The 13,411-nt window shown below is 44.0% G+C and overlaps 1 protein-coding gene across 2 annotated transcripts in view; it reads right to left on the minus strand.

Annotated features, from left to right (window-relative positions):
* Positions 1-12,996, minus strand: part of vaspb (vasodilator stimulated phosphoprotein b) — a 30,728-nt gene extending 17,732 nt beyond the window's left edge. For both annotated transcript variants that reach the window (XM_064975027.1, XM_064975026.1), the window contains exon 1: positions 12,400-12,996. In XM_064975027.1, the coding sequence (XP_064831099.1) occupies positions 12,400-12,404 (5 nt within the window). In that variant the 5' untranslated portion in view covers positions 12,405-12,996. The remainder of the gene's footprint in view (positions 1-12,399) is intronic.
* Between the last annotated feature and the right edge of the window lie 415 nt (positions 12,997-13,411).

Genomic DNA, 13,411 nt, shown 5'->3' on the forward strand with positions numbered 1-13,411 from the left:
AAACAAAACATTTATTCTTTCAGTGAAATACGGAACCGTTCCGTATTTTATCTAATGTGTGGCATCCATAAGTCTAAATATTGCTGTTACATTGAATAACCTTCAATGTTATGTCATAATTATGTACAATTCTGGCAAATTAATTACGGTCTTTGTTAGGAAAAAATGGACTTCACACAGTTCGCAACGAGCCAGGTGGCCCAAACTGCTGCATATACCCTGACTGCTTGCATGGAACGCAAGAGAAGTGACACAATTTCTCTAGTTAAAAGAAATTCATGTTAGCAGGCAATATTAACTAAATATGCAGATGTAAAAATATATATTTGTGTATTGATTTTAAAGGCATTGATGTTTATGGTAGGTACATTGGTGCAACGACAGTGCTTTTTTCGCGAATGTGCTTGTTAAATCATCACCCGTTTGTCGAAGTAGGCTGTGATTCAACGACAAATTAACAGGCACCACATCGATTAGATGCAACGCAGGACAAGCTAGATAAACTAGTAATATCAACCACGTGTAGTTAAGATTCATTGTTTTTTTACAAGATAAGTTTAATGCTAGCTGGCAATTTACCTTGGCTTCTTGCTGCACTCGCGTAACAGGTAGTCAGCCTGCCATGCAGGCTCCTCGTGGAGTGCAATGTAGTCGGCCACAATCGTGTCCAAAAATGCAGATTACCGATTGTTATGAAAACTTGAAATCGGCCCTAATTAAATCAGCCATTACGATTAATCGGTCGACCTCTAGTTGCAACCAAGACCAGATGGTTTTTACACTCTACTCGTTTCAGCACTCTGCGGTCCCGTTTTGTGAGCTTGTGTGGACTACCACTTCTCAGCTGAGCCGTTGTTGCTCCTAGACATTTCCATTTCACAATAACAGCACATACAGTAGACCGGGGCAGCTCTTGCAGGGCAAAAATGGACAAACTGACTTGTTGGAAAGGTGGCATTCTATGACAGTACCATGTTGAAAGTCACTGAGCTCTTCAATAAGGCCATTCTACTGCCAATGTTTGTCTATGGAGATTGCATGGCTGTGTACCTGACTTTATACACCTGTTAGCAACGGGTGTGGCTGAAATAGCTGAATCCACTAATTTGACGGGGTGTCCGCATACTTTTTTATAGATAGTGTATGTTATGTGCTTGCCATGTCCTGCCATTGTGCCTTGTGGTCATTCATGCCAGACAAACTGTCCAGTATAGCACATCACATCAACAGATCAATACAAAAATCGGTATTGTGCTATACAAATCAGTAACTGTGCTCTACTCCAAAAGCATTTTATGTTTCCAAAGATAAGAGTTTGAGTCGTAAATCATCAGTCATATTGAACATGACTAAAGGGAATGAATAAAAGGCATCACAGTTCAGTTTATTCAGATCTCAGGAGGAACTTCGCACCTATTGGAAATGTGAACAAATGTTTTCACTCATAGGTCCTCTTCCCTCTCAGCCCACTTTAAAACATCTACTTTGAAGTGAGAGCTAAAACAATGAAAGGTAAAGCAACGCTAACTCCCCCTCTCAGCCTTGATAAAAATATAGACCACAGTTCCATGTTCTGGATGATGATGCAGATACCGATATCACACATTCTTAAAAGCAGAGTAGAACTAAGCTGGTCCTGTCTCTCTAGGATACAGCGCACAACCTGGGACTCTCTCTAGCACCACCAGGTGAGTACACACACACATACGACAGGGGCATAGGTGACCAACCGTGTAACCTCTTATCCAGTTTATGTACAAAAACAAAAACAATTGCATTAGTTGAGGCAAAAATTGAAGTTTAAGTTACCAGTGTCATCTGACAGTATTGTCCTCAATGAACTTTCCCTCCAGCCAAGTACAGGGCTGTCAGTGACATCACAGACTCAGTGATACCTCTGGCCCAAGTGACAGACACACAGTGGGACACAGACAGTAACTTCACTGAATAACAAGTAGTATTAATCTCTCGAATACAAAAACACAGAGCATCCTCTTCAGCGTACAGCCAAAGTAATTTAATGCTGTCCAAATAAACAGTTGTAAAGATGGATCGCATACCTCAGCCCCTTGAAGTACAGGTATTTATAAGAAGCTAACCATATGGAGCGACTGGCTGACTACTGAAGCCCCAGACTAAAGATTGAGGAGGACCAGGGCCGCTGTGGTAATCCTTGGCCTACTGCTGATAACTTTCCTAACTCTATCCTTCTCTCCGTCTCCCTCCCTTCCGCGTGCCTGCTCCCTCACACAGGTCCTAGCATGCTGCGACACAGACTTTAGGATACTGCCTTTAGTCTCTCCCCCGTCAGCCACACGCTGGCCATCTCTCTCTCTCCTCAAACTCTCTCCTCAAACTCTCTCCTCAAACACACTCCTCAAACACACTCCTCAAACACACTCCTCAAACACACTCCTCAAACACACTCCTCAAACACACTCCTCAAACACACTCCTCAAACACACTCCTCAAACACACTCCTCAAACACACTCCTCAAACACACTCCTCAAACACACTCCTCAAACTCTTATGCACCAACTCTCTCACTTTCAAGTTCAAACCACTCAGCATTCTTTGCGTCAGCATTCTTTGTGTGCTGACTCATCGGTGCCTGAGTTTCTCTGGAATAGGTCTCTCCAACATTGCGGAAACATTCCCTGGCTGTCTGGGCCAGGCCTCCGACCACTTGAAAGAGGCTGAGGAGCAAAAGCAGCATTCCAGCTCCTGAAGCGCTGTGGGGGGAGGGGGGAATTGTGACTGGCACTCACTATGCCCTTATTTGGACCATCGAATCATCGCTCTCCTCTCTGCGTTCGCTTAATTCCTTTTACATGTCGAAGCGTATCCTCCATGAGAAGCTAAGGAGGCAGATGAGGAGGCAAACCCCCTCGGGGAAGATCCCCCTCATTAGGGGGTGAGAGATGGAGAGGGTGGGGAGTTTCTCTTCCTATCTGTTGTCCAGACATGTAACTATGTCCACATCTCCAGAGAATATGCTATGGGTATGAAACTGTGCCCACCGTGCACAAAAGAGGGAGCGAGGAAGGATAGAATCTATATTGAGTTGATAACTCACTGTTATGGAGGTCTGTGAGTGCTGCATGCCTCTGGCTTGACACTTAGCATTAGCTATATATTTCACTGAACAAAAATATAACATTTAAAGTGTTGGTTTCATGACCTGAAATAAAAGATCCCTGAAATGTTCCATACGCACAAAAAGCTTCTCAAATATTGTGGAAGTCCTTGTCAGTGAGAATTTCTCCTTTGCCAAGATAATCCATCCACCTGACAGGTGTGGTATATCAATAAGCTGATTAAACAGCATGGTAATTACACAGGTGCACCTTGTGCTGGGGACAATAAAACAGCACTCTACAGCACTCTACAATGTCCAGTACAATGTTTCAAGTTGGGGGAGCGTGCCATTGGCATGCTGACTGCAGGAATGTCCACCAAAGCTGTTGCCAGAGATTTTAATGTTAATTTCTCTACCATAAGCCGACTCCCAACATCATTTTAGAGAATTTGGCAGTACATGCAGCCCAAGACCTCCACATACGGCTTCGTCACCTGTTGGATCGTCTGAGACCGGACAGCTGAAGAATCGGAGGGCTATTCCTGTCTGTAATAAAGCCCCTTTGTTGGTAAAAAAAAAAAATCTTTCAGACAGGCTGGGCTTGGCTCCCCAGTGGGTGGGCCTGGCCCACAAGTGGGGTGGCAGGTAGGTCTAGTGGTTAGAGCGTTGGACTAGTAGCCGAAAGATTGCAAGGTCGACTCCCCGAGCTGACAAGGTAAAAATGTGTCGTTCTGCCCCTGAACAAGGCAGTTAACCCACTGTTCCTAGGCCGTCATTGAAAATAAGAATTTGTTCTTAACTGACTTGCCTAGTTAAATAAAGATAAAATAAAATAAAATAAAAAGTGGGTAGGATTGGCCCGCAAGTGGGTAGGACTACGCGCTCCCAGGCCCACCCATGGCTGCACCCCTGCCCATTCATGTGAAATACATAGATTAGGGCCTAAAATGTTTTTCAATTGGCTGATTTCCTTATGAACTGTAACTCAGTAAAATCTTTGAAATTGTTGCATTCATATTTTTGTTCAGTATAGATGCTGAGTAGTAGTAGTGGAAATTCCTTTATCACGATACACAATCAAATCATGTAATCTATCAAATGTTGCTGTCCTACTCTTTGATGGTATGCACGGTGTCTTGAAAACGGTTCAACTTGCCTCGTGGTCACTAAAGTTCATGCATGAACATGCTTATAACTTGAAAATGAAGCAATGGATCGAGGACCAGTAAGTCTACCTTTTGAATGAGGTGGTCATTTCTACAGTTACAGCCCATTGAGACGATACATGAATTCACTACCCATTGAAAAGGTATCCAAATTACTAAAACCTAGAATTATTCAACATGGATATTATCAGACAGAGAGACCCAACTGGGAGCACTGAAGAGGCAACCAGTCCCGCGATATCACAAAAGCTGATAGTTTCGGTAAACAAGATTAGTCGCTTCGCTAATCATTCACAAAAATGTCACCCATGCAGGAAATAGTTTTTGATGCCCAATCTATTTAACCCACAGTGGCATCGCTTGAGCCTCAATATGCATTTTCCAACCAAAATATAGCTTTTATCCAGTTAATGCACTCTCAGCATCCTCATGTATGGCTGTAGGGGAAAGTCAGTAGACATGACAGAGAGAGTGCGATGGCTGTCACTATAAAACCGTTCTCCACAGACGCCCATTATGCCACATTATGGAGTGGCACTCTTCTGAAACTACTCTGTGTGTGTCCATTAGCAATCAGATTCACAACAACAGTGAATCACTAGACATTAATATTTGCCTAGGGAGGAAGAGAGAGTTATGAATGGAGAGAAAGAGAAGGAAGGAGAAATGGCAGCCTTTGCTGACCATGCATTAAATCATTACAGCATGGCTACTGCAACAAGACCCAGCCTGTCTCAGCCATGGCCAGCAATCACTTTTAGAGTATCCAACATAGAGATCCTATTAAATGACTATTCTAGGTCCTAATTCTATGCTATCCAATGCCTAGTGGTTAGTCGCTCACCTACAGCTCCACAGTGACGGTGCAATTTGTACCTTGTGTAGCTATGCTGATGCCCTGGGCTTGTTGGGACGAAGCCAACCAAGGCCTGGAGCAGGGAACCAGAAGGAGAATATGATGACCGTTGTTCCAGAGACAACAGTGGCTCTGTGAAAGCACAGTTTCCTCCTGACCTACAGCATCTATATGGATCAGCTGCAGCACTACATGGGATATAAAAGGAGAAACTGGGAGCGTTGGGAATGAGGGATATGGGTGTGTGGAAAGATACTAGCTAGGGTGGAAGGAAGGAACTTAAATGGTAAATATGGGAGTGTCAGGCTGAATCCCAAATCACCCCTTAGCCTCGACCCTCCATTTGCTCATTCACGCTCGCCTCCACTATATGCACAAGTGTCCCAAATCTGAGGGAGTAGCGGCTAATTTAGACCCTCCGTTAGCCACTAGGACCGAGCCAGCAAGGCTGCAGGCTCCAGAGCTAAGTGCTATCCCAACACACTGCGATATGTTTGGCGTTTAAGCAATTTCATAGAATTGAGAGGTGTACCTAATTATATGACGCGTGCGTTTGCTTCACCGTCAGTGTACCATGCTATAGGAGGGTGTAGAGGATTCTTTTGTCAGTGGCAATGAACAAAGCCCTATTGTTGCTTCCGGTTTACAATGCCCTACCCACCATTCTACAGATGCCTCTAGACTGTATACGTTTGAGTAACACCTCTGAACAAGGAGGGGGGATATTGTAATCTAGATGCTTAGTAATAGAACCCACAACAACCACCAAGGAAACTGGATTTGGCACTATTGAGACAATAGAAGGTTTTGTACATTGTGCACTGCTTCTAATCCAAAGGCAGGTCCCCCCATATAGGCCTATTTATTTGCCTTGGAACAAGGAGCACCGATGGGGGTAAATTGTTATGGGGCAGTGGTGATCAGGTGTTGACATAAAAGGCCGGTAGCGTTCAATGGAAGAGCTTGTGATAATGCATGGCACAGATTGCTCGGCCACAGCGACATTCAGTGTTAACGTATAAATGATGCGCAAATTATTTTTGGGTGAATACTATCACACACATCTCATTGTGGTGAGGGAGAATCCCAATGAGTTTTGTACAGGGAACCCACCTGAATGTACTTTCATGAACAAAGGAATTATGGAAATAGTTTACATTAAAATCACCATACTGACATACACCAAATGATTAGTGATGACAAATATACAACGACGTTGTGCCATAACATTCTTAACTACATGATTAAGGCAATGAATGTTACTAATGACTGTGTCAAACAGAGACAAAGTTAGACAAACACCTAAACATCAGGCATAATAGCTCCTGACTCAACCAGGGGTCACAGGGTCAAAATATCACTGATGATGGTAGAGGGGGACGGGAGGGTAGCAAGTGGAATACCCTCCCTGTGAGTCTACACTAGCCACCGGCTTCCAGTCAGGCCTCCATAGCCCTTCCAGTCAGGCCTCCATAGCCCTTCCAGTCAGGCCTCCATAGCCCTTCCAGTCAGGCCTCCATAGCCCTTCCAGTCAGGCCTCCATAGCCCTTCCAGTCAGGCCTCCATAGCCCTTCCAGTCAGGCCTCCATAGCCCTTACAGTCAGGCCTCCATAGCCCTTCCAGTCAGGCCTCCATAGCCCTTCCAGTCAGGCCTCCATAGCCCTTCCAGTAAGGCCTCCAGAGCCCTTCCAGTCATGCCTCCATAGCTCTTCCAGTCAGGCCTCCATAGCTCATTTCAATACAGGCAGACAAAGAATGATGTGAGAGAAATAAAAGGAGACTGTAGGTGAGTCAGAAATCATTGTTCCTGCTTTTAAGTAGATCAATACTACATGTGCTCAGCATGGAGAGTGAAAGGGGAACATTTTAAAAACTGATGAGAGCAGCCTTTTATTACTCTAAACACACAAGGCGCCAGTTAGCCTAGTGGTTAAGAGAGTTGGGCCAGTAATCGAGCAAGACATTTAACCCTAATTGCTCCTGTAAGTCGCTCTGGAGAAGAGTGTCTGCTAAATGACTAAAATGTTGAAGAAAAAAATATATGTTTGGGGAAAATAGTGAAAGGGGAAAATGTCAAACTGGCGAGAGCTGTTGCTTGTCGACATACAGTATATATTTTACCTTTTTACCTTTATTTAACTAGGCAAGTCAGTCAGTCACTAACAGCCTAGAAACAGCTGGTTAACTGCCTTGTTCAGGAGCAGAATGACAGATTTTTACCTTGTCAGCTCAGGGATTTGATCTTGCAACCTTTCGGTTACTAGCCCAACGCTCTAACCACGAGGCCACCTGCCAGCCCAGTGTAGTATATCCTGTTGCCTAGTCACTTAAAGCAAACACTGCCTTTGGCCACCTTTCCTTCTAGTTCTCTGCTGCCAATGACTGGATCAAATTGCAAAAATCACTGAAGCTGGAGTCATATCTCTCTCTCTAACTTTAAGCATCAGCTGTCAGAGCAGCTTACCGATCACTGTACCTGTAAATATCACACCCAACTACCTCATCCCCATATTGTTACTTATCCTCTTGCTATTTTGCACCCCAGTATCTCTACTTGCACATCATCATCTGCACATCTATCACTCCGGTGTTAATGCTAAATTGTAATTATTTCACCTCTATGGCCTATTTATTGCCTTACCTCCCTACATTTGCACACACTGTACATAGATGTTTCTATTGTGTTATTGACTGTACGTTTGTTTATGTGTAACTCTGTTGTTTTTGTCGCACTGCTTTGCTTTATCTTGGCCAGTTCGTAGTTGTACATGAGAACTTGGTCTCAACTGGCCTACTTGGTTTAATAAAGGTGAAATAAATAAATAAATAAACCCCTGCCTATTGATATTGTAATGGTACTCCTTGTATATAGCCTCATTATTGTGTTTTCTATTCTTCTTTAACTCTGCGTCATTGGGAAAGAGCTTGTACCTTACATGACCAAAGGTATGTGGACACCTGCTCACTGAACATCACATTCCAAAATCATTGGCATTAATATGGAGTTGGTCCTCCCTTTGCATGCAACAAGAGCCTCCACTCTATTGGGAAGGCTTTCCACGAGATGTTGGAACATTGCTGCGGGGACTTGCTTCCATTCAGCCACAAGAGCATTAGTGAGTGTCTCGCAGTCTGCGTTCCAATACATCCCAAAGGAGTTCGATGGGGTTGAGGTCAGGGCTCTGTGCAGGCCAATCAAGTTCTTCCACACAGATCTCAACAAACCATTTCTGTATGGACCTCACTTTGTGCACAGGGACATTGTCATGCTGAAAGTTGGGAGCAGAGAATCATCTAGAAATGTCAGTGTATGCTGAGAGTTAAGATGATTTCCCTTCACTGGAACTAAGGGGCCTAGACGAACCATGAAAAACAGCCTCATTATTCCTCATCCACCAAACTTTACAGTTGCCACTATGCTTTGGGGCAGGTAGCGTTCTCCTGGCATCAGCTCAGCGTTCAAGACCATAATGCCCTCGAAGCTCATCACTAAACTAAGGACCCTTGGATTAAACACCTCCCTCTGCAACTGGATCCTGGACTTCCTGATGGGCCGCTCCCAGGTGGTAAGGGTAGGTAACAACACTTACGCCATGCTGATCATTAACACAGGGGCCCCTCAGGGGTACGTGCTCAGTCCCCTCCTGTACTCCCTGTTCACTCATAACTGCAAGGCCAGGCACGACTCCAACACAATCAAGTTTGCCAACGACACAACAGTGGTAGGCCTGATTACCGACAACAATGAGACAGCCTATAGGGAGGAGGTCAGAGACCTGGTCATGTGGTGCCAGGACAACAACCTCTCCCTCAACGTGATCAAGACAACGGAGACGATTGTGGACTACAGGAAAAGGAGGACCGAGCACGCCCCCATCCTCATCAACGGGGCTGGAGTGGAACAGGTTGAGAGCTTCAAATTCCTTGGTGTCCACGTCACCAACAAAACTAACACGGTCCAAACACACTAAGACAGTCGTGAAGAGGGCACAACAAAGTATTTTCCCCCTCAGGAGACTGAAAATATTTGGCATAGGTCCTCAGATCGGCAAAAGGTTCTACATCTGCACCATCAAGAGCATTCTGACTGGTTGCATCACTACCTGGTATGGCAACTGCTCGGCCTCGGACCGCAAGGCACTACAGAGGGTAGTGCATACGGCCCAGTACTACACTGGGGCCAAGCTTCCTGCCATCCAGGACCTATATACTCAGTGGTGTCAGAGGAAGGCCCAAACAATTCAAAGACTCCAGCCACCCTAGTCATAGACTGTTCTCTCGCTACTGCACGGCAAGCGGTAAAGGTGCACCAATTAGAGGTAAAAAAGGCTTCTAAACAGCTTCTACCCCCAAGCCATAAGACTCCTCAACAGCTAATCAAAGGGCTACCCAGAACCCTATTTTACACTGCTGCTACTCTCTGTTTATAATCTTTGCATAGTCACTAACTCTACCTACATGTACATATTACCTCAACTGACCCAAGCCCCTGCACATTGACTCTGTACCCCCTGTATATAGCCTCACTTGTTAATTTTACTGCTGCTGTTTAATTATTTGTTACTTTTATTTTCTATTTATCCATTTTTTACTTAACACTTTTTTCTTAACGCATTGTTGGTTAAGGGATTGTAAGTAAGCATTTCACTGTAAGATCTACTCCTGCTGTATTTGGTGCATGTGACATAAAATTAGATTTGATCCCCAAAACCCAGATTTGTCCGTCGGGACTGCCAGATGGTGAAGCGTCATTCATCACTCCAGAGAGTCCAATGGTGGCTAGCTTTACACCACTCCAGCTGACATTTGGCATTGTGCATGGTGATCTGAGGCTTGTGTGCAGCTGCTCAGCCATGGAAACCTATTTTATGAAGCTCCCGACAAACAGTTCTTCATGAGGCAGTTTGGAACTCAGTAGTGAGTGTTGCAACCGAGGACAGACAATTTTTACATGTTATGCGCTTCAGCACTCTGCGGTCCCGTTCTGTGAGCTTGTGTGGACTACCACTTCTCGGTTGAGCCGTTGTTGCTCCTAGATGTTTCCATTTCACGATAACAGCACTTACAGTGGACCGGGGCATCTTTAGCAGGGCAGAAATTGACAAACTGACTTGTTGGAAAGGTAGCATCCTATGACAGTGCCACGTTGAACGTCACTGAGCTCTTCAGTAAGACCATTCTACTGCCAATGTTTGTCTCTGGAGATTGCATGGCTGTGTGCTCAATCTTATACACCTGTCAGCAACGGTTGTGGCTGAAATAGCCAAATCCACTAATTTGAAGACGTGTCCATATACTTTTGTATATATGGTGTAAGTAACCGTGTTGGGCTTAACTCAAATGGAAGGCAGTCAATTCAGGAAGTGATTTGAATTTAAAATTCTGACATTTTTAAACTTTTGAAATAAAAAGTTTGACTTCTCAAGAAACTGAAAAGTACATTGAAAACTAATTCCCTTTTTTTGATTGTTGAATTGTACTTTCTGTTTACTTCCAAAATTGACTGTCTTCAATTCAAATTGACTCCAACCATGGTAACTAAGCATTTCACCATAACGTCAACCTACACCTGTTGTATTTGGCACATGTGACATAAAATTGGATTTGGTTTCAACACAGAGCATGGAATGACTTGTTCGATCAAATGTGACATGTTTCACAACCACCTTACACTTGAAGGGTGTCCTGTGTAGGTCGACTGTATGCTAGCCCAGCCCAAGGGGGAGTCAGTTAGTACCAGACACCTGGAGCGAGTCACAGCAGGCGTCACTTTGATAACAATTAATCCTCCAGCTGCCATTAAGGAAGACTGATTTATTTCCTGTGTGTCAGTGTGCATACAGTCAGAGAGAAACATGGTGGAAACTGGCCAGAAAGGCTCAGCTGATTATGTTTATAGGGAGAATGTATGCAAAGCCAGGGTAGACAGAACATGTAACAAACTGCCTTGGATGTATTGACTGAGGTTTCTATGTATTAGATTTGGGTCAGCTCAGGATCTAGGACTAGGCCTACCTATATTGGGAGAAACCATGGAACATTTAACCAGTTGGCTGCATTTCTGTGTCAACATTCAAATACGGTAGAATATGCTGGAGGACAATGAACTTGATGTGACCGACAACATTACATTCCTCCCCCCATTATGTAAGCAAGGTAAATGACATGACCTCTTTAGGTGGGGCCGGAGCCCATTAATTTAGTAGGCTTAGAGGTCAGTGTTGGTTTTAACAAAGTAAACCAAAGTGATCAGCAACAGGTTAAAAACAATACAAGGCCTTACTTGCCCAACTAGGTTTTACAAAAGCAGTGAGAGATTCAAGATTGGTTAAAGATAAAGAACTTGTTACACAGGTTATGGAAACACTACAAATATACATTGTGGATAGAGTAAGAGTATACAAATGTACATATGCCCAGGTCATATGCTAGGGGCCATTGTGTTTGAATAAAAAAAATGATTGAAACATTCCAGAAAAGCCGAACCAGTGTCTGCTTCAAAGCATGTAATTGCCAACTGCACAAGCTTCAACAGGATGTGGAATTTGGAGACTGGAGTGTTCCATGCTCGGTGCAATTTGGTTCCGTGTACAACCCTGCTTGGCCAACTACCGGAGGGAAAAAAATAGAGACCTTGCATGGATACGTGGTGTTATACGGCAAGCCAGCTGACCAGACAGCTCCATGCCTAGCTTACACAGAGTGCTCAACCACAGGGCACCATTACAAATAGCAGCATCCCATTTCCCAAATAGGCCACAATAAATCTTGATTCCATGATAAACCTAAATCACTATGGGACACAAATTGCCATTCAAGTAAAGTACAAATGACCCGCTCTAATGCCCTCTGGGCCTAATGTACTGGAATTAGGCCACTTGACAATATGTTCAACTATGACAGAGCAACAGGCTACTACTGTATGACAAGGGGACAGAGTCGTATACATTTTTGACTGACACAGCGCTCTAGCGTGCACTTATCTGATTATTCTCTCACTCAGCCCCGTTCCAAAATTCAACTGGGCCACAAAGTGAAACATTGTATTAGGTATTCTACATTGAAACAAGTTGGTCTAGTCTGGCGGTCACTTTAATAATGACATGTTTAGTCTATCTTGAGTCCAAACTAGACTACCGAAACAGTTCGAGATCTATCGGTGTTACATGATAAATCATGTGATAGACTCCAAACAAAAACTTGCACCGTCCATGCGCGAGCACTACAAGCTCACAAAACTGTTGTATTGTAGTTCCAAAACACAATGAACAGACCGATCAGTTTTGACCCGCTTTACCTCATTGTTAGGCGAGAAGAGAGATCCACTCCGATGCAGTTTTTTCGGCTTCAGATCTGAGCCCGGGTTCAAAAGCAAAACAATTAAATAAAAGACGACGATATCGACGAGATACACATGGATCTACCCGCAAAGGGGTAGCCTACGATCCACAAGCAGGATAAAGATAAGCACACCTCGACGATTTCCTGGTTTCGGAGAGGGGTTGAAAGGCTGGATACAGTAGTGGAGCGCGCTTGTCAACTCCAATCAGGATCCGAGACTCATCTCTCCTTTCTAAACAGGCTACCATAAACCGTGCCAGGACAAACTAAAGTCTCTTTCTTATTTTTCTCAAAGTGGGAACTCCTCTTGATCGGTAATGCTGTGAACCTTCTCTAGACCTTCGTCCTGGTCTGCGTAATTTCGTTGGTGTTTAAACCGGCGTTTAACTCGAAGTAGGTTTTCATTCCATGTTCACCAGCCCCTCCTCTCTGTAGTTAGAAAATAGGTCCTTGCTATCTGGGATCAGTGGGACGTCCCAATGAAGTGGACATTTTAAAACGGTTAAGGTTAGGCTTTTGGGAGTGATGTCCATGTCCCAAGGATGCCGGATTGCACTAATCTTTGAAAAAAATCCACACAACTCTGCCTTTCCCTAGTGGTTGAAAGGCATAACTCTAATTCGGATATTCAAGGTTGATAGAAAGTTGGGAACAAACTGTATTTATAATTATTTAAGCAACATAGGCCTGTTGGACTGAACAAGACTGCCCTATAATCAACGTTGTGCACATAACGTGAATAGTGGTGAGACAACAAATAGTTGAAGAAACTAGTTGTAGACTGTATGTAGGCAAAACACACACACACACACACACACACACACACACACACACACACACACACACACACACACACACACACACACACACACACACACACATATATATATATATATATATTGCCACATAGGTGCAGTGAACTGTGTAGATCAGACATAGTAGTACTGTGCCCCTGGAGCAAATTATGG

Source organism: Oncorhynchus masou, chromosome 9 (assembly GCF_036934945.1).
Source record: "Oncorhynchus masou masou isolate Uvic2021 chromosome 9, UVic_Omas_1.1, whole genome shotgun sequence".
NCBI lineage: Eukaryota > Metazoa > Chordata > Actinopteri > Salmoniformes > Salmonidae > Oncorhynchus > Oncorhynchus masou.